Source organism: Phymastichus coffea, unplaced genomic scaffold (genome assembly GCF_024137745.1).
Source record: "Phymastichus coffea isolate CEN01 unplaced genomic scaffold, Cenicafe_Pcof_1.1 PCOF00036, whole genome shotgun sequence".
Lineage (NCBI taxonomy): Eukaryota > Metazoa > Arthropoda > Insecta > Hymenoptera > Eulophidae > Phymastichus > Phymastichus coffea.
In genome coordinates, this window is record NW_026706847.1 from 1,500,450 (window position 1) to 1,522,582 (window position 22,133).

General features: G+C 43.3%; 1 protein-coding gene across 6 annotated transcripts in view; it reads right to left on the minus strand.

Annotated features, from left to right (window-relative positions):
* LOC131663620 (serine/threonine-protein phosphatase 2A 56 kDa regulatory subunit epsilon isoform) overlaps positions 1-22,133 on the minus strand; it is a 35,244-nt gene that overhangs the window by 5,118 nt on the left and 7,993 nt on the right. For 2 of the 6 annotated variants that reach the window (XM_058934110.1, XM_058934109.1), the window contains one exon: positions 580-776. In XM_058934110.1, the coding sequence (XP_058790093.1) occupies positions 580-776 (197 nt within the window). Of the gene's footprint in view, positions 1-579; positions 777-4,963; positions 5,519-10,592; positions 10,768-19,989; positions 20,014-22,133 lie in introns of those variants that run through there. The other 4 variants (XM_058934113.1, XM_058934112.1, XM_058934111.1 and 1 more) reach the window with 4 other exon arrangements.

Below are 22,133 nucleotides of genomic sequence, written 5' to 3' on the forward strand. Positions count from 1 at the left end.
GTGACGCTGATAAAAATATAACGAGGAAAGAATAGCTGAGTGCAACGAGTGTTCAATCAATTAATTTGGCCAAAAAATATTGAAAGAAAGTTTTAAACGTACCAAAGAGTTTTGTAACATTTGCAAAGCTTACATTATTTTCAGTCTTGCGAGTTTCCTTTGTAATTTAAAGTGGACTTTCAAATTGAATACGGAATAATTACAACTTTGTACAATTTTAAACACTTCTTACCGACGGAACACAAATCACGTAACTCCGCTTCTGAGCATTAAATTATGACTTGTTGTGAACAAAGTTGATATTTTTGTTGGACTTTCTACACGAGCATTCACTTTGCGACAAAAATTTATTTAAAACACTTTGACAATCGATTATTTTAGAAAAGTGAAAAAGATTTTTAATTCTTGAAAGAAAAATAAATATAAAAATAATCGCTGTTCCATCTCAAGTATTTTTAAAAATAATGAACCACATCCAAATGTAAAATTGAGACTATCGAGGAGCAATAACAGTGAAACATTAAGTATAATTGAAGGAAGCGTGTGCGAGTTGTGGTAGGTATTTGAAGTATAACTAACCATCTTGATGATCTCGGGATAGACCGGTTCGGTAAGGATCCCTCGGCCCGTGGAAATGTAGTCGACGAGCTCATTGAGGGTGACACGCTTAACCTCCTTGTCTTGGAGATCCGCAATTGGATCCATGAAGTCGAAGGCGACGCAGCACTGCTGCAGCTTCCGGATGAACAGTTCCTCCTGCTCCGCAGGTGGCACATCTGCGTTTTTAATGAAGCAAAAAAAATATATATATCTCGTTAGTTAAATTTGTGATTACATTTTTTATCGCTTTATCAATTCTGGTCAATTTTTTAAAATAATTTTCTCTGGTCAACTTTAGTTACAAATTTTTTTCGAGCATTTGGTACTTAAATTCATCTAATACAAATCTCGAACAATAAAAAATAAATAAAAAAATTAAATAAATAAACCAAGTTAATTGAATTAAATACAAGTTTTTGTTTTGTAATGACAGAGTTAGTTTGGTTTTTGATGATGGAGAGTTATAGTGATGATACAGTTATAAGCATAGTCAAAAAAAGGCAATATATCGCTAAAAATATATAAACATGTACATGTCATTGCAACATTGCTTGAATTTCATGAAAAAAATAAGCTTGCACATAAGTCGTCATAATATTATTCGAAACTACTTGTTTTACATAAAGAACATTGAAATATGAATCGTGTATTGTTTGGACGACGAGCTTGCATATATTGTACGACTAATTTTTCATTTTTAATTTTTTTTTCAGTTTTTTTAATTACAGTTTTTAGATATATAGAGAATTCGAGAGAATTTTTATTCTTAAATTGCTATTATTGATAAAATGCTTTGCTCGATATTATCGACACGTCTGTATTACAATTGATTGCGTTTTTTGATCAGCTCTTGTAAAGTTTGAAAGAAAAACTTTTAAGATAAAAAAAAAGGAAAAAACAAAAACAATGATAGAACAAACAAAACCAGACAAAATTTGGAAAAAGTACAGAGGGCCAAGTGCGTGATACGGCGTGTGATCAGGGGAGCATAATAATTGCGGCTCTCCTCCCGGTATTCTCTCTCTCTCTCTCTCTCTCTCTCTCTGTCGGGCGTTAGATAAGGAGGGGGTGCAAAGATCGATATAGGCGCTAAGAGAGTGAGAGGGGGGAGAGACAGAGAAAGCACAACACATTTTTCTCGACGTTTATTACGTAACGACTAGCATCACTTTGTAAAAGCAGGAAAACGGAAAAAAGCCATATATTTGCGCGCGCAACCGACAGAATTATAGAAAAAAGAATAGTTTAAACATCATTGAAAGCCTTTGTAGGTGACGTATGCGAATGGCCGTTAATTAAGCCCAAAGAGTCGCTCGATTCCGATTAAGCGCTGCCGGATGGGGAGAGGGGAGGCGCTTGCTAACGAGATTTTTCTACCTCTTCGTCAAAATGTTTGCCGAGATGAAAAAGGAAAAAAAAAAAAGAAAAACAAAAAAGAAAAAAAAAGGACGACGACGCACGACGATTATCTGTTGCGCGTTGCGGCGACGACAGCGAGCCTGAGGCAGTCCCCGCGCTACTGTCGGTCGCTTATTATTATTTATTTATATATATATATATTTTTTTTTTCAAAACGCCATCGTGGAAAACTCTATTATCCGCGTTTCGCTCGTGCGCGCCCCATCGAACGATTCAATGTACTCGCGGTGGGGATCTGAAGCTGGCCGAGCGAACGACGAGTGCACGATTTGTTGCGCGTCTACGAACGGGACACCGACGATGCCGACAAGAAAAAAAAATGGCTGGGAGCATATTACGGGTGTGTCCGCAAACAAAGCATCACCGACGGCGATATCGCGCGCGGACAGAACTGCTATATGGCTGCTTAATCCGCGCGTAAGCTGACCAGTATCATTTGAATCCCTGTTTGCAATTTCATTCTCGGTTTGCCTTTTTCTTTCTGCACTGCGCGTCTTCCGAGACGGCTATTCCTCTTTATTTTTATACCTCTACCGTCTCTGTCTCTCTCTCTCTCTCTCTCTCTCTCTCTCTCTCTCTCTCTCTCTTTCTCTCTCTTTCGGCTGCCCTACTTCTTTTCCATCGGGCTTACAAAATTAAGGCTATATGGCCTATAACGGAACTAGTTTTTTTTTCTTTCTTTCTTTATCAAAGTCTTTTTCGTGGATAAGAATCGATCGCGAATATGTATCTCTCGTGACGCGTTGGTGGGAGGGTGGGGGGGGGGGGGGGGGAGGAAGAGAGAGAGTTGTGGAAGAAGACGCTCACTTCTGTCGCGAGAGGGATGCATCAATCGATCATCAGAGTTAGGCTAAGCTTTCCACTGGCAACGTTATGTTCCTTGTGCTGCATATTCCCTGCCGAGAATTCGTAAATATGTTCGCGACAATCGCGCGCGCCTTTTATTTTCCAACTGCTCAGTGCGCTGATACGTGCGTTCATTATTACCCTGATTTGTATCTTGTGCAAACTTTACTGAAAGTGCATCAAACTGTAAATGTTAAATTCAGCTGTGTATTTATTAAGCTATATATTTAAATCTTATAATTTATATAATAATGATTAATTGTTTACTAATTAGTTGGATAATTTATCGGCAAATTTTTAAAAAGATGTTTTTTTTGTTTGTTAATGGTAAGATGCAACGAGTCAGTTTTTTTTATTATAATTTTATCAATTCAAAAACAAACATTTACAAATAATATCTAAGAGACACTAACACTGACTACAATAGCAAAACACAGAGAGAATGTAATTAATGCACACCAGGAAAGAGCAAACAAAAGATCGAGAGACAGTTTTGTGTGTCTATGATTAATGGCTTATCGAATTCAATTGAGCTTAATGTCATTCTTCACAGGCTACTGTGAAAACAATTGAAAGATGTGTTTGTGTGTAATAAGAGACTCGTGTAGGAGCGAACTGAATGACGTTCCACAAGAATAAAACTTGCACGAAGAATTATTTTCCAATGGTTTTCTCTCTTTGTCGTGCACAGCAACTTGAATTAGATAAACATCGACGAGCTCCAGTGAATTAAAAAAGAAATGTATTACGGAAAAAAAAAGTGATGCTACTCGGTAAGTCTTCTCAATTTCGAATGCGCGTTGTGTTTTGCCGCTTGCACGAAAACGAGCAGTCGTTTTCGTACGTTCTTGCTCTTTTTCAAGCGACACATAAATGACAACACTTTCCGCGCAATCAACGACAAAGAAAACTGTCTTTGGGCAGTTTTTCCTTACCGCTGAAGACTTGCAAAAGTCACGAAAAAAATACGAGGACTAGGTTCGTATCAATTATATAGATAACTATATGTTGATGACAGTCGACTAAAAGATTAAAAAAAGGTTTTGTTTTTCGATAGACATTCGATAATTGTTATGGATATATCAATGATCACTTGTCTATCTCATGCTATTGAAGCTTCTTAAAGTTATTGCTGCTTTGCGACAATAATATCTCCGATTGTAAAGTTATAGCTTTTCAGGAATTTCAATGACTGCTCAACAAGTGGAATAGCTGCACTGAGAGATAAGCATGTCACGAAGCATTAATGATGTATGACCACACGCTATTCTACCAAAAGCAGAATCATCAATGAGACTGTCCACGTGTTACACTTTGCTTTTTCGCGCGACGTTGATAAGAAAAATCGTCTTTTCAATTCGCGTGCACTACTTTTTTTGTTCTCGTCTACTGGGACATTAATTAGACATGCACAACAAGGTGTTAATCTAAGAGAATTTTTCTTAAAGATGTCTAAGTCTGGTGCAACAGTATATCAATATTATGTGGTTAGAGAAGTTTAACTTATGGCATTCATCATCGACAATCCCGTATATTATATTGATGCAATGAAAGAAAGAAAGGATTAAAAAATTATACAAGTGATTGCCAAACGATGATAATCATGAGCGTAATGCCGTATATTATTATGTAATATATACATGGAGAAAAAACAAGGTGTACACGCCATAAATTGAATGCCGAAATTTGTTTGTTATTGTATCTCGACAAGAATTAACATAATGCTCGATAAATTAGATGAAATGAACCAAACGAAAAGAGAATTGAAAATATATAATAATAATAATAATAATAATAATAATAATAATAATAATAATAATAATAATAATAATGATAATAATAATAATAATAATAATATTAATAATAGTAGTAATAACAACAATTATAGATATAGCGTGTGTACGTGTGTTTGGAAAAATAAAAGTGGTGCGTGTAAGTAAGAAAAGTATATTAACAAGAAAAGAAGTAAAACAAAACAAAAGAAATATACAAAAAAAGAAAATGTGGTCAGAGCAAAGAAGAAAAAGAAGAGAGTGAGAGTAAGAAGAAGAATAACTGGAATTTGTTAAAAAAAGGAGCATTATTTGTTAAAGATTACCCATTATTCTTGGCTCGATCATAGATTTGCCTGTTCATGTACCCTTGGTGAGGGTAACTCGGTCAGACAGACAAACAGAGACGGCGACGAGGACGCCGTAGTAGAAAGAGATGGGTGAAGGCTTGTGTGTGTCCGACGACGACGGCGACGGCGACGGTGACGATGGAGCTTTACGAGTAGAAGCAGCTTGCTTTCTTTTCTCTCGTAATCGTATAGATTAGCCAAACAACAGGCCACACAGGCGCGCGCACACACTCGGTTCTCTTTTTTGTTTTTTTGTTTGTTTTTTTGTGTTTATCCCTCGCGCAACTCTCTCCTGCGAAGCTCTGCGTGCCCCCCGCGCGCGCTCGTGTGTGTTTTTGGGTGGTCAAAGAACTTTCGTTTTTGGCCGACGCGCCTCGAGAGGGCAAGTGTCCGCGGCGATTGATTTCTCTGCGTGCGTGTCCGCCGGCGACAGAGTGACAGACACAACAAATAATACAGCTGCTCTGTCGGCCCACGAGACTTTTGCACACACTTGCAACGTCTAATTATCGAGTGCCACCTACGGAACAAACAACACAAAAAGGATCTTCCATGACCAATTTTTCTTTTTTCTTTTTTCTTTTCTTCGATCTAGATGTTTCTTAGCACGATTCCCTTTTTATCGACAGCAGGCCAGTATAGCGCTATTAGTTCTCTTTCTTTTCTCAAATTATTCATTTCTCATTATTGGCATGCACATTTGTTTCATTGTCATTACCAGTGGCACGCAGAAGTGTACGCATCTGCGTGCCGAGCTCATTGATTCTGGCGATTAGTATAACCACTCGATTTCAACGGGTCTTTACGGTCAGCATTGCGAATCCGACCCGGGAAAAACTTATCTCGCATTCGCAGTGCTCCCGCGCCTTCCCCGTCGTTATTTTTTGTTTTTTTTTTGTTTTTTTTTTGTTTTTTTTTTGTTTTTTGTTTTGTAGAGACATTTTGAAAAAATAAGAAAACGCTAATGAAACTCATGCGATGAATTACTCAATGGAATTATACTATGTACAAAAATAAATCAGAAAAACTGAAAAGACGATGATTCGTTAAAAGATTGCATGTAAGACAGTGTACTGGTGTATTATATGATACAAGAATGACTAGATAATAAAAGAATTGTACAAGCTTTGATCGAGATGGGCGACGCCATGGGTCTCCCGGCTTGTCAGGCCGTCGTAAAGAAGGAGGGTTTCGATAATGTAAAGGAGTTATTGAAAATGTGCGTTGCGATATCGGTCGATGGCGCGCGTTCACAATCGATCTACGCGGCAGTAGAAATACGCGTGTGAAAAAAAAAGGGTGCCGCAGTAAGAAGGCAAGCAGCAGCCAAACTTGGCGTCCGAATGGTCATTCGCGATTCAATTGATCAAGTGCATCCTATATCACGTTCGGGATTTCGCGCGTGCGATTTCAATTCGGATCGCAGATCGCTGTTGTCGCTCTTTACTCAGCGTGTCACGCTTCTCGCACACCTCTCCGCGGCGATTTGCCGGCGCGATCGCAAAAACGATTTCTCGCGGTGCGCGTGCCAACGTGCGTCGGGAATGTCCACCGCTGACGTACGTAACAAGCAGAAGTGCGAATAGTGAGCAGAAGAGATTTTTGCTACGTCCGAATCCAGTCCATCGTCCGAAAAAAGTAACGCACGATTGCTCGCGGAATGCAGACCGCAACCCTCCCTCCTCATTTTCCATCGTCGTGGAAGAAAGGAAAAACTTGATTGTTGTGCTCGGTTTGAAAAACTTCTAATCGATGTGCGAGTGGCAGCGAAGGCGCTCCTTAGGCGCGGGGCAGAGAGAGAGAGAGAGAGACTGGTTGATCGCGGCCGCTTCGAGGTGGAATAGAGTTACGCTTGCCGAGATGAATGGACTTTACGAGATGGCCTTGGGTACATGGGTTTTATTTGATCGTTGGATGCATTCTAACGGGAAGCTTATACTCGTACGTAATATTCGCCTCGGACATAATTAATTGTGGAACTGAAGTCAAGGAGACTAATTGAAATACTTCGATTTTTCTCTCGGCGTTTTTCATCTTCTCTAGCTCTCTCGCTCTCTTTTATCGCCGTTCTACCCATGAAAGAGTTACTACGTTTTTAATGCCCTATCCTGCGCGCGTGCTTTTGTTCTTTTGTATCGGTAAAACAACTCGAGAGATAGCACTGGTTATGTAACGGAGAAGAAGTGGCAAAAGCGCGAGACAAATGTTCATTGCGGTCAAATGAAAACAAACGTTGCAATAATTATAATTTACGAGTTGTTTGAAGGTACATTGTGTGCGCCGAACATAGCAATCTCATCTTGCGACTAGAAAAGAGGCATGCCGCAAAAACAGCTGATAAAAACAGCAGCACCCCGCGTTTCCCAATTAAAAACAATTAAATCATTTTTATCGCAACGGACAATGGATCGTTATTACTTTTATTTTCATTTCTCCAGCGCGAAATAATGAAATTGTCCCTGGAAGGCATCGGATAGAAAGATTTTAAATTCAATGAAAAATGTTTTCTTCGGACGCGTAGCTTTTTTAAAATTTTTGAACTGTTATTATTGAAAAAATCGGCTCGTTATCGCCAATTGAAACGCTGGATGTGACGGTTTTTTCAAATTCTCTTTGAAAGAGAATTTATTCTCTTTGAGAAGCAATTAAAGAAAAAACAAACGATAAACCAGCTCCGCGTGTGCATGAGTTTTTTTCATTATTTTTTTTATCGAGGCTAGTGAACTTTTCTCGGTCAATCAGATAAATCGGTTTTTAACTCGCGCACAATGCTTATCACGTTGGCATGAAAAGAGAGACAGACCGTCAATGGCGAATAACTCAGTAGTCACGCGAGCCGAGCTCTCTTTTTCCTAGATCATTTTTCAAACATTTGTTTGCGTACCACGCTTGTCTAGCGAGTGCAAGTACCTTTATAATAACAACAATCAGCGACTATTATGTTGCTAACAAAGTGTCAATAAAAAGCAACACCTCAAAGAAGAAAATAAAGCAACTATAGAGCCACAGGTTGGTTGTCTGCGAGCTCGTCGAGAGCACATTCACGAGCAATTTGTCGACAACAAAGGCTACAAAGACATGCAGAAGTCGTCGTCGTCTGTGACGTAGATCTCTCTCTCTCTCTCTCTCTCTCTCTCTCTCTCTCTCTCTCTCTCTCTCTCTCTCTCTCTCTCTCTTTCACTGAAAATGGGGTAGCTATTGGGTAGAACGATAAAATCACTGGATAAGACGAAGAAGAAAGAGAAAACGAGAAAACACGAAAGGGAGCTACAAGTTTCTCGCGTGGAAAAGGCCTTTTAAAGCGTCACTGACGTCAAGGCGCGGAATAATTTTGCTCGCCGCGGCTAAAACTACAGGATCGTCCACTCCTTCCTCTTTCATTCGATCGCCACTTATAATACTCCGTTGGCAAGCAGCGCGGACGATGCGTGTACTTTGAAAGTGATTCGCGCGTTAACTTTCGTCGTTCGCCCGGGCGCCTTGTCGGCGGACACGGGCGTCGCGGACGTTTTTCCGAACGAGACGAAACCAGCTGGATGTGACTCGAAAAAAATAAGACAACGTTGAGAGGGGCTAGTAGCGCACGCAAGTTTATTCAACAATTTGCCGTATTTACGGGCGCACGAACGGTGCGCACGGAGAGCGCAGCCAGCAGCGTACACTTCGAAACTTTTAGGCTCTCTCTCATGAATAAAACGCGAAACTATATGACTGGCGCGTAGCTTCCTCGAGCCGCGATGCGCGCGGACGTTTTTAAATCGATGCCGAGCGCGGTAAGTCTTTCCTCTCTTGACTTCGATTGGATCATTCCCGACGATTGATCGTCCACGCGATTCCGTCCGAGGATTGAGCAAGAGAGCAACGACATCTCCAACGATATAATTTTTGCCAGTCGACCGCGCGGAGCTCTCTCTCTCTCTCTCGAACGTCGAATTAACCGAATTTCGGGGCGCAACGAGGAAGGCACGAAGTCACTCGAACCGAGAGCAACAGCTTTTATTAAAGCGAAGCAGACGACGCGGCGAAAAGCGTAATAACACGGGCGACTTGAACTTATCGGTAAACGTCGTTTTCGGCGAAATGAGGGACGCGAAATTGAATGAGGAGTGCGAGAAAACGTTATTTGATAAATATTGCCCGTCCCTCCCCATCTTCTTTTCATCTATGCCTCTCATTCTCTCTCTCTCTTATCTCTCTGGTAACTAAATATGTTTTTTTAAATTTGCGCGCCCTTAATTTTTACGCCACATAAATCAAAATAATGGTAATTAATGAGCACACGCGCAGCAGCAGTAGTAGCATCGATTGTTCGCTTGGTATTTTGACAAGCTCATAAGATATTTTTCATTTGTCGTTGATTGGATTTTTAATTGAAACCGTAAAAATCGCTGGGTTGAAGCTCTGATACTAACACCGGAGCTTTACGTGTGGATGGATGAGAACCGATTTGCAATGTACATAGAATGAAATCCGAAAAAAAAAAAGAAAAGTTCCGGCGGCGAGGAACGCGACGAATTCGTCGAATTGATTGGCACACTGGGCTGAACACATACGCGAATGTTTCGCTGGTCGCAAGTAAAGGTATTTTGTTACCGTCGAAAAAAAAGATATTGTCCGCGTCTCCTCTACAATCCAAAGCTAATTAAGAACCATACATAGCCGCACGCAACTGAAAGTTTCATTGAAGAATTTAGCAAAGACACTCTGCGTGCGCGTGGCATAATTGGATCGTCGAGCGCTATAGATACAAACAGGCGCGTGCCCGCACGCACGCGTGCGCGCACACACACGTACCACATCAAAGACTCGATTAAAAATCAATGCCAGCGAGCTGCGGCGGCATCTTTGGCTCGTAGCGAGAGAGAAATTAACGGCTATAAACCAATAACAAGTACTAGCCCTGCTAGTCGGCGAAAGGAGCAATCACAGACGTCAACTCGCGGAGAGAGTGAGAGAGAAGGGTAGAGCAGCATTTTAATTGCCAGCCGGTTATTAAGGGCGCGCCGCCAATACGATTATCGCCGGAGAGAAAAAAACACCCGCAGAGAGCAGTAGCTCCTTTCTCTCTCTCTCTCTCTCTCCTCTCTTCGTAATTGCATTCTCAGAGAAGAGACCATGTCGATCGGATTGTTAACTAACAGGAATACTGAGCTTTCGAAATCATCTCTTCGTCGCCTTTATTTTATGCTCGAGTTATTTCAAACCGTTACGCGTAATTAAAAAAAAGCTCGGCTTCTTGTCTCCTCTACCATTGTTTTCTTTCTCGCGAGCAGGGCGCAGAAAAAAAATCCAGGCCCTGTTTAATGAACATCGCGAGAAGAGATGCCGCCAGCGGCGGCCAGACTCACAGACAATAGCGCGCTGGCTTGAGGGGAAAATCGGCAAATGTTAGTCATAATGCCACGGTGCGTTTCGCACGGCTTCGTAAAGCTTGCTCGCGCGACGTACGCGCGCGGGAGTTCAATTGATCTGGCTGTCCGCAAAGTGACATACGAAATTTTCGCACGAGTCTCGCACGGTGTGCGTTGCAGCTTCGACGAAGCTCTCCGCTGGCCGGCCGTACGCGGCGTTTTAATAAAGCCGCCGTGCGTCTGCTGAAATTTACGTTTGTCAAAGTTGCTTCGGTGTGACGGTGCGTACAAGCTGCGCGGCCAGGCGCTAAGTCAACTTCGCCGCAGACACTAATTTACAAGCTTCCCGAAATAAACAAAGACACTTTGCCGAAGGCGAGGAGGAGCGACGAGGCTCGAGTTGCGCAACGAACGACTGCCGCGGAAAAACTGAGACTCTCGCGAAAACCGAGCGATAACGGAATCGCAGCTAACGAAACGCCAACAAAGGCGCGGAGAGCCGCGGACTCTCTCTCTCTCTCTCTCTCTCTACTTATCCTTCGCTCGCTACTTGTATGCAGACTTTCCTCTCTCGATCGGCTCAGCTCAGCGCGCAAAATTAGGAGGAGAGACTCTCGACGCTGTTGCACGCGCGCGCGCACCAAAGAGGAAGTTGGCGCGCCAAAGAGCGAGCATAGATGTTGGCCGCGAGATTTGTGGTCGTCGTCACAATCTTGGCCGCTGTACTCCCTTCGCACACCGCACGCGTTTCGTTGTTTCGTTTCGTTTCACGCGTGTGACTCGAGAGAACGAATGTAATTGCCAACGCGGATTGGGGAACGGACAATGTAGCGATTTTTCAGTGACGTTAGCTCCACGGATCACGCTAACGCGTCGGAACTCGTAAGTGCGCCCGCAAACTTTTTCCCTGTCGCCGTCAACTCGATTAGAGCCTGCAAGAGACGCGAGCTGGATGCTTTACCATCAGCTCGTACCCCTATTTTGGCTTTATTTTTCCCATTCGTGCGCGCTCATATCAGCTTATGAAATGCATAAAGCGCGTCATTGTTTGACCCCGCTCTATCCCGTATACACGCTTATATCAATTTACTTTTAGCTTATGCGCTTGCATAAATTTGCCCCCCCCCCCTCTCCGCCGTTGGCAACGCTCAATATTTACGCTCTCCTTCGTTAATCGAATTCCATTGCCGTCGTTCGTCACGCGATTCAACACCTGCGCGCTACAACCGATCGAAGTATCTTTTTTTGCTTTTTATGCACCTCTCGAGCTGGAAAAAAAGAACTACTCCGAGGAACTACTCGGCCCACACACCTGACGGAGATTTATCAGCACCACTAGAAAATTAACAGCGCGGGGAAAGAAGCTTCATCGGAGAATAAAAGAGGAGGCGTGTAGAGCAGTTTCGCAGCAACTTTGCAACCTTGTTACACGACGCATGAATTCTAACCGCTGCGCGAGAATTTACAGGGCATTCGATATCGCACGCGTGCACTCCGGCGCAAAGTGGCTAACAATCGTGTAACTAATCGTCGGAGAGCGAGCCCATGGAAAAGTTCCGACCGGCGCTTCGTTCGTATTTGTTCCTCGGGACGAACCGTCGGAGCGCTCGGCCGGGAAAAATTCGAAGGGATAAATCGCGAATCCGTTGCCGTGCAAATGAAACCTCTTGGCCTCGCGGGCGCGCTCCCTCGGCGAGGGCGAACGTGCAAAGCACGAAAAGCTACGCACGAGCACGGCAGCCGTCCCCCTCCCCCCTCATTTTTTCGCTCGACAAGCGCTCTCGGCGCGCGCGCGTGTCTGGATCCTGGGAAAGTAACCACGGATACTCGAGCGGTAAGTTGTGCCGCGTCGTGCAAGAGCAGCGAGCGAAAGCTTTCGCTGCGCATCTTCAAAGGAATAGTGCAACCGACCACGAGGGCTCCTTTTAATATGCAACGTCGTGCCAGCTATCTGTCTCTCCTCTTTCTTTTGCACTTGCTGATTGAGATTGCGGTTTCTGGCGCTTTTTATCGTTCCTCGTCGAATATCACGATCGACCGCCGCGTCCCTTCAATTGTTAATTTTCAACCTCGCTGTTTCCCTTTATTTTCATTTGGCAGATGTCCATTGTGTTTGCGAGAGGGAAGCACACTATTGACATTCTCATTTAAAGCTTACTGTTGGATCTAATAATTGATTGTTTGCTTGTTAATGTATTTTTCAAGCTTAGCAAAGAGAGTCAAGAAATGACACGTGCAACATCATCTTACGACCGTAAACGCGTAAGCTCGACAGCTTTACGTCACAGCCCAAAGCCGTAAAAGTCAAAGAGAATTTTTACAAGCAACCGATCTTTCAATCTCCAACGATGTTGCAGTGGCTCTCGGTCTCTCTCGCTAGACATGTATATCGTGCTTTTAATAACAACGAGCGGCCTTCCCCTTCCAACTCCCACTATGTCATTGTCATTCTTTATTCAACGTGTATAACAAAGTTACGGAGCGATCTAGCTGTAAAGCTATCCAGAGCTACGAAAATGGGTCTGTCGTGCATGAAAATGTAATGAGAAAGCGTGAACTCGCCGTCGTTTCTTTGCAGCGTGCGCACGCATTTAGTTGCGGAGCGACAGATAAAAAGGAGCGTTTCAATTGACAATTGCGGCTTTCGCGTCTTCGTCTGGCTGCTGCTGTTTTTTTTTCAGCGCTAACGAGATTTTCGAAGAGAGTGCGCGGCTGACCTCGCGAATGATGCGCACTTGAATTGCCTCTCGCACGACGAACGTTGCACGAGTGAACATTACTCGTGTAATCCGACGTTAACATCGAAGACAAAAGGACCCGGAGAAGCAGCGCGACAGAGAGACCGGCTGAAGACAACATCTATTGGATTTGCCAAGTCGAGAAATGCCAAGCCAATGCGCTCACGGCGAAATATAACGCGGACTATTACTTCGCCACCGAGCACGCGCGGCTCTCGGAGTCGCAATCGCGCGTCGAGCATGTGCAGGGTATCAATGACATGACATGCCAGACGATACGCAGAGCGCCCAAAAGCACGCGTCCGCGCGAGAATAGCCGCGTTATCGCGCCAAACGCAGAGCAACCAGTCGCCGTTTACCCGGCGGCGATAAGTCGTCTATTTCTCTCTCTCTCTCTCTCTCTCTCTCGGACTTGTTCTACTTGCAGCTTCTAAAGCTTAATTGAAAACAGCTTCGAGCGCCAAAGAAAAAAAAAACAAGGAAAACAACTTGGCTCTAAAACGTTAATTACGTAGATCTTTGAATTTGACTAGAGGGGCAATACGGCAGCAACAGCAGCGGCAAACGCTTGCTTGCGTACAAAAGCTTGCGTGCGTTATTCAGAACTGTCGAGAGAAAAAGAGATATGCTTAACATAGTTTTAATTCGCAAAGCTAGGTCGGTAGCTGTGTATGTGTGTGTGTGTATTTTTCGCACGTTTTATCCGCTCTTTCTTTTTTCCGTTCGTTCGCGCTTAGCGATCTTCATCAAGTGAATTCCGCGGCCACGAGAAGAAGCAGTTGCGCGCTCTAACAGACGAAGAAGTGTGCTTTTATTACGCAAATAACTCGGGTAACGCGTGACACTCGTCGGTCAAAGCCCACATCGCCAGACCTCGGAACGCGAACATCTCCCTTGCCCGGTCACGAATCTCCGCGTCAATGCAATTACGCTGGAAACTACAGCGCCAGGCGCGTCTCGCCAAAGACACGCTGATGCCGCCACTTGGCTAATTAAAGTTACAAGACGACAAAGTCATAAGACTCGCGTATATACGAGTGAAACGCCAGTGCCGGCGAGGCTCGTTTGGCCATCGGCAAGTCGCGCGCGTCGCCGCAAAGAAAAAGCGAAGAGCATTCGGCTCGACTAGCTCTTGTCGCGGCGGTTCAATTATCGAAGTCTGACGAAGGATCGCGTACACGCGGGCGGCCGCGACGCGCAGCGGAGGGAGGTGGGGCAAATGGACACCCACGCGCCAAGTTTCTGAAAGCCATTTTGCGCATAGTGCAGCCTTGCTGATTACATTGCGGCGGCAAAGAATGAAAAAAAAGAGCCTTCGGCGAGAAAATCTCGTGAATTGCTAATTTGTCGCGAGACACGTCAACTCCAGAAAACTGAAGTGGCTCTGACGTAACGTTCTCTTGTTTTCCGAAAATCAATAAAGTGTGGAGCTTACAATGCGACGTTTCGGTCAGATAGAGAGACGCAAAGCGTGATTCAATTTTTAAATTCCGAAAAAAGAGGAGATAGAGAGAGCGAGAGAGAGTAGAATTTCATTTGGATTCCCCTTGATATATAACTGACCTACTTCAGCTGGTCGCGGATAATATATTACATCCGCCATTCTCGGGGGAGAAAAAAAGTTTTAATGACGCGCATCTTCGTAGTTGTTTTCACTTTGTCATTCGTTGAAAACCCGATACAGTCAGGACAATTTGTCAACGATTCGAGCGTAAGCCTTATCGCGCGCGGAGAGCTCTTCCCTTATTTTGCTCTGGCCGACGAGTCTTACATACAGGGGAGGCGCGGACGCGCGCTCGCTCACTATGTTTCATTGCAACTCTTTATAAACATCGAGTTACACGAGAAGATGATTTACGAGGCCGTCTCAACGTTGCGTACTTCATGTCTTCGAAATAGTCAAGTATTAATTCGCGCGAGCCTCTTTACGCTTCTAAAATTAAAAAATATTCGTCAACGCAACTTTAATGATGATATTGAAAAGAACTTGTACATTCGTGTAACGCAATGCTTGTAGCCATTGTCTCGTGAATAGTTTCAATTCGATTTTTAACGTCTGCCAAAGGCGTTTGAACCGTTGACAATTATTCAGCTAATCCGCGAATGAAGGTGAGAGATGAAAAAAAAAGTAAAATATGGACGGTCGAGGGGTGCGAACATCTCGTGGAAAATTAAAAAACTCGCCGACGAGGATTATTAACTTTCTCTGGTGTCGTTTAAAAAAAAATTGACTTATCCTGCAGACGGTTTTTCCTCTCGCTAAGAAGAAGGCAAGTCGCTCATGTGTATAGTGGAGATGCAGAAGAGAGAGAGAGAGAGAGAGAGAGAGAGAGAGAGAGAGAGAGAGAGAGAGAGAGAGAAAGAAAGAGAGAGAGAGAGAGGGAGAGAGAGCCGGCGATCAATACTTACCGCCAGCAGTAGCAGCAGCCCTCCTCTCTTTCTCTAGAGTACGCTCGAGGGGACAGACTCGCGCGCGCGATGCACAAAACCTTGATAAATTATTTTGCTTAAAGCTTCCGACGAGCGGTGAGTTTCAAGTTTGACAACGAACGCGTCTTTGTTTAGAAAACGCGCGTGTTCATTGATTTCGATCGCAGAGGGAAAATAATAAGCTGGAACGTTAAATGAAAATGTATTTCCGACGGTTTTCCCCCCTTTCAAAGCCGAAGTTGCCAAGTTTTTTTTTTTTTTCATTTTGTCGTTATATCAAGGTGCGTGCATACGTCGATCGGATTTTCTTTTTTTGTCTCTCTCCTTCTCCCTCTTTGACGTTGTTATTAATATCGCTTAGTGAGACGGCGTGAATAGAAAACCGATGGGAATATTTTTCATCGTGCAAGTTGAAGTTTGTTTTAAAAAAAGCACATTTTCGCAAGTACTCGAGGTATCAGTCCCGTATAACTCAATTTGATCGAATTTTATATGTATTAAAGATATGATATGTCTCATAAGAAACATAATGCACTCTTTCGAATAACATACATCTAAATTGATCGAATAAAAAACATGGTGGAATAGAAAAATTCTCTATATGCTACGTTGGCAAGCTAATCGTCGGTAAATTGAATTTTAAAGATTCCGCTTTTCCTTCACGCAGACGACGGCGTCGTCGCCTCGTCACGGTTTCTTCGTTATTAATGCTTCAGCGTCGATTTAATGGACTTTTAACGTCTGTTGATTCTTTCTCTCTCTCTCTCTCTCTCCCTCTCTCTTGTCTGCGCGCAAACATTTTTTCGCGTGCATGAAATTCTATAATCTAAGGAAGACTCGATTTGTCGTGACAAATGTGACTTGGAAAAATTGAATTGTTTATATCGATTTTCTCCTGGAATTTTGAGTCGATGGACTCAATTAGCTAGTAAAGTGCTGAATAAGAGAAAAGTCCTTGAAAAGTCCTTTTTACACCAGCCATTTCTCTTTGGCAAATGTGGACTGGAGGGAGGATAATCATAAAAGTACCAGACTTACGTGGTACTTGGGGATCGCAATGCTGCAAAGTGCCTGCCAACGTCTCTCTGAGAATCGAGTTTTTCTCGCGAATAAGCTTACAGCCAGACGGCCAAGAATCTAAAGCTCTACAAGCTGTTGCATCGGATTCCGAAAAATTAGATGGTCGCGAGGACGTGTCGCCGCACACCGAAATTCTATTGGGAGCCGGTACAGTGGCAGACGGGCGCTCGCACTTGGAAGTTTAGCGCGGGCGAGCCGCAAATTACTAGCGGCGCCGCATGACAACCTTGTCGAACTTATCGTTCGTTAACTCGCGTCCCCAGCCTTCCCCAGCTCTCGCTCCGCGCGCGTACACGTAATTGCGATCGATTCGAACGTCATGCACGGAAACGCAGGCGCGTTACGTAAAAACTGCGCTTTGCACGCTGGGAGGCACTTACAATGCGCGTGCAGCGGTAAAGCGACGTTACGCGCGACGCGGCGAGCGTCTGGCTGCGTTGATGCATCGCGCACGCTTTGCGCTCGCAATTTGAATATGCACGAGGGCTCCATTCATAAATAAAGCTCTTCCGTGGGTTCGAGGAGTGTCGTAAACAACCTCTGTCACGGAATCCGCGCCGGCCAAACGCGTCGATTTGCACCTCTTCCTTGGCGTGCCAAGCTCGTCGAACCTCATCCTCGTTTTCGCCAATGGCTCCTAATAATAATCCTCGTAGTCGCGTTTTGCCGCCGTACTCGTGACTGCTTTACACGCGTATGCACGACAGTGCACACGCGTGCATACTCCCGCCTAACTTTACCTTATACTCGGCTACGTGCATGTATATACACGACGACTGCATTAACTCGCTCGCTCGCTCGCGCCACTGTCGCGCAATTTATGTACGACTGTCTCGGTGTGTAGTTTTGCTGTCGTATTGTCGCAAGACCGTTCGTCTAACTTATCGACCATCAGTATATGTTTGCGTTAATGTCTTCGTGAAAATTTCATCGCGGAGGTGAAACGTTCTTTACGTTCTACGATTGAACGCGAAAGTTGTATTACTTTTTTTTTCCAATGTAAATGTCGATGCGAAACGGGGAGTAAGTATTTTCGGAAACACGCTTTCGAATATTCATTCTTTTTTTAATTTCGTTTATTCGGAACATGTGCACGCTTGCGACGGAAATAGCGACAGAAAAAGTTATCGAAAGAGACAATCTCGTTCTTTTTTCGCAATTCAATGTCAACCGTATTTCGTGCAGTTTGTCAAAAAAAAATTGATTTGATTTTACGAAGCTGGTGGTGAACACTTCAATCACAGTTAACACACAAGCTGCAAGATAGGACATACTCTTCTCTTCTCTCTCTCTCTCTCTTTCTCTCTCTCTCTCTATGTTATATACATATGCATGCTTCGTTTGCAAGGCTCATGTGATTATATCGAATTAAATTTAAATGCCCTGTGTATGTTTATATTATTATTTCTTGTGTTTTATGCACGCGACAGGAAAAAAAAGTCAAATAAAATCCTGTGGTTACTTTTTAATTAATTGTTCGCGTACGTTCCTTTTCTTTTTATGCTAGAAAATGACCATGTCATTTATTTCGGGTGAGGTTAAACTAAAGAGAAGTAAACACAATTGGCCGCGCGCTTGAAAAGAGCATAATTCTTTTTCGAGGAATGAGGAAAATTGCACGAAAATTTTTCCCAACTTGAAGATGTTATTGCACGACTCGGGTCAGCACCATAGTACATGAAAAGAAAAGCAATTATCAAATATTTCGCTTTGGTTGCGAAAAATTAACAATTTTTTCATGTACACGCGAGATGGTAAAGGATATATAAACCTGTGAAGTAGAAAGAGAGAGAGAGAGAGAGAGAGAGAGAGAGAGAGGAAGCGAGAGCGCCATGCATTACGTTTTAGCAGACACGAAATCGAACGCACGTATAAGGAGAGGTCAAGGTCGCGATGGAGCGAGTTCCTTTTTTTCCTGACTTCTCTCGTTTTTCTTGTTTTTTTTTCTATGAAAAATCTCAACGATTACAACTGACGTCAAAAATAAAGAAAAAAAGTAAAAAAGTGACGATCTACGTTGCTGTGACGTGTTTTGTTATCAATCGCTCGATTCTTCTCAGAGTGAAAACTCGACGTCGACACTTTGTTTACGTCAGAAGAGTAAAGGGACGTTGTCCGCGTGACGTCAGGGTTAAGTGTGTCAGTCACTTCTTTTTGGTCGTCGGAAAGAGGGGGAAGCAATAAAAAAGTTACTCTATTTATTTCCATCTCACGAGGGCCGAACGCTTTATGGCTTATATCGGAATGGATCGTGTGTTTTATTAGCCGAGTTATTTGTTCGAAGCCTCGTAAAAAAAAAAGAATTCTCGTTGATTGTAGCGAATTGCTTTTCCGCGCTTTCAACAATGACAAAAGGATTTTTTCGATGTTCGCATAAGAGCCAACCGAAAGAATTTGTCATCGAAAAACAGCAGACCATTCCGCGAAGCGAGTCAAAGCGAGAAGAAAGAAAAAAAATAGCTAGACGGAAAATGAAATGGTCTCGGGGAACAAAAGCCTCTGAACGGATAACGAAAACAAATAAATAAACAATGAAACGGCAAGGCAGACGGTGTGGAATGTAGTGCAGTCGATCTAAAATCCAGAGCTCGCACGAGTCTACGTGTACAGCAAGTCGAACCTGACGTGTAGCTATCTGTATATATGTATGATTTTAAGGATGTCGAAGGTGCAGCAGCAGCATACCGCGACAACCTGCATAACAATGCCAGTGTTTGGCGTAACGCCTTGACATATTTCGCCACTGAAAATTCGATCATTGGCTGTACGTTAAAGTCGACGTTCAAACAGAAATATTCTGATTTGTTTTTTTCCTCCAATATACAACATATCGCGGATAGGATAAATTAAATTAAAAAAATTAAATAAATAAAAGAAAACTTGGGCAGCAGCAGCATCGGCGGACAAAGTTTTTATCATTTTTAGAGCGAGAGAGAGAGAGAACCTGTTGTGCTGTGTGCACCTTATATTCTACATGTTCACCTTCCTTTTTATAAGTATTGTACTTTTTCGCGCACAAAAATGAAGGTGTTGAAATAAACGCCAGCGATAAAAATAGCAGCATTAATCGTCACAGAGCGCAGGCAGGCAAGAAGTATATTAAGCGATTAGAACTACGCGTGTGGCGACGATTTGATTGTTAATTACCATGACGACTAACTGCGTCCCGTTTGTTATTGTGTATTATTTTTTTATTGAAATATCTGGAACAACTTCGTGATATCTGATTTTTTTTTGCGTTTTCTTTTTTTCAGATAATAATGAAACGGTAACGCACAATTGAATCGTATCGCGGCAGAGAACGATTGGACGACACGATTAGTTAGTAGAAGCGCACAAGTCACTGAGCGAACAAAAAAGTTCTTTACAAGCACACTTAAGAAAGAATCTGTGGTGAAAATACCGTCGTCGAAAAGTAGACACAACGAAGAGTCGCGCATCGGAACTATTCTGCGGAACGACTAATGCAGCGGCAACAACAACAGCCAGCAGCCGATCGTAATTGCAATGGTTGCGAGTGTGTCTCTGTGTACGTGTATGTGCCTCATCGTCAAGCTTTAGACGCGTTTGATATTGACAATGACCGAGTCAATCAATGCACGCGCCGCTGCTCGCTCGAGTGCGCGAGATTTCTCTCTCTCTCGCGCGCGCTTTTCGTTGAAAAAGAGTGAACGGAAACACGACGCTTCGCTAACAGAATCGACAATCTCTTCGTCCTCCTTTTTTTTATTGGAAGCCTTCAATTCGAACTTTGCTGGGAAAATATTCAATTAGGCGTGACTTATCGGATTTGAGATCTTTTGAGCTCTTCACGTTATGATTGGTTCTTCAGGACTTTTAGCACGATACACTTTGACAGGCCGACTGTATTCGTTAAGCTTTCAACGCTAAAATGTATTGAAAAAGAAACTACTTAAAATTGCTAAGACCCCAATTAAAATAGGAACACGACATTACGCGTATAACGCACCATTTTTCTTTCCAAATCACGTATCAAACGTATAGTAGCACTAGTCCAAAGCAGGCAAGAACACCGCAACGATAGCGAAAAAAGCTGCCAAAGAGTAGCTGCATTGCACCTGGTGTTATACCAGTATCTATACATATATATGCAGGTTCGATTAGCACGTGAGTCAGAGCGCGAAACGATTGTGCATCGATCAATCGTGTCCGAAATTTCAGGTGTGTGTCAGAGGTCAAAACACATGCGCGTATCTGCTCGTCATTATGACCAACGTTGTCGTCGTCGTTTGACGTCGCGCACACTTGTGCGTCTTCTCTCTCTCTCTCTCTCACTCTCTCTCTCTCTCTTTTCTTCCTGTTTTCCTTTGTCCTTTCGTTCGGCGAATGGCGCCGAAAACGAGGTCGGGAGAAAGAAAAGAAAAAAAACAATACTCTGGAAATGGTCTTGCGCAATAAACGCCGATATCGTTGGTTTCTGCTCCTTTCGTTAATAATAATCAAACGTTGACATAATATTAATACACTTGGCGCGGCCGACTAATTTTAAACTGTTTGCATCGATACCGACGCATATGAATTTCGCACGTGGCAATATACGCGGGAGCTTCCAAAGTTTAGCCGATAATTTTGCCGGCCAGCGAGCGAAAACGAGATAGATCTCTTATCTGATGTAACTTGCCAGCCGTGCAAACACTAGCAATATCATCGCGACGACGATCATGCGACGCGAACAACTAAAACAAGCGCGAGATCGTTCCTTTTTCTTGCGAAGCTATTCAGATGAGCGAATTTATGCTTGGCCTCGTAGCTTCTGCCAGTGAAATTCAGCTCAAGAATTTGGAAAATCTGAATTGCGTTGCGCGCGAGCGACAGTTTTATTTACATCGCGCGTTGACAAAAGAAAGAGAATTAGAGAGAATCCATCTTCGCGAGATGAAATGTAAAATTTCATGGAAAAGAAGTCAACGAATAAGAGAACTAATGATTGGCACGTGTCGGATGCGTGTGACGAGGTGAACGGCACGTATACGACAAGAATATAATGATTGATAAAACGACGATTTTCGGAAAGGTGTACATAGAACGACGTCGTAGAGAGTGAGAGAGGGAGGGCGGAGCGACGTTTATTGTCAGCGCCTCGCGTGTTTTATAGGTCACCGGGTGTGATTTTAGGCTGTAAGTATGTATGTATGAGGGTGTGTGTGTGTCCGCATTGTGCCTCGTTTTATTCTCATTGTTCGTCGACGACGAGGCTACTCTCTTTCGCTACTGCACTGTCGTGCAACTCGGTTTATTTCCACGAAAGTTTTCTCTTTGTCCTACGCAAAATCCCTTCGAACCGTCACCTTTATTTTTTCCAAATAAATTTATCTCCCGCTTATTGCCATGGCAACAGCAGGTCGTGCTTCAGAGGGCACGCGAATATTAATTTTCGACACCTACAGTAGGTTTGACAAAAATAAAAAAAAGGCCAGCATCCGCCAATAAGTAATAAGCTCACTTTCCACTTTACCAAGTTAACCCTCTCGAATATATACGTGCAGCGAGCGCACAGGCAGAAAATCCTCTCCCTCTCGCGTATAT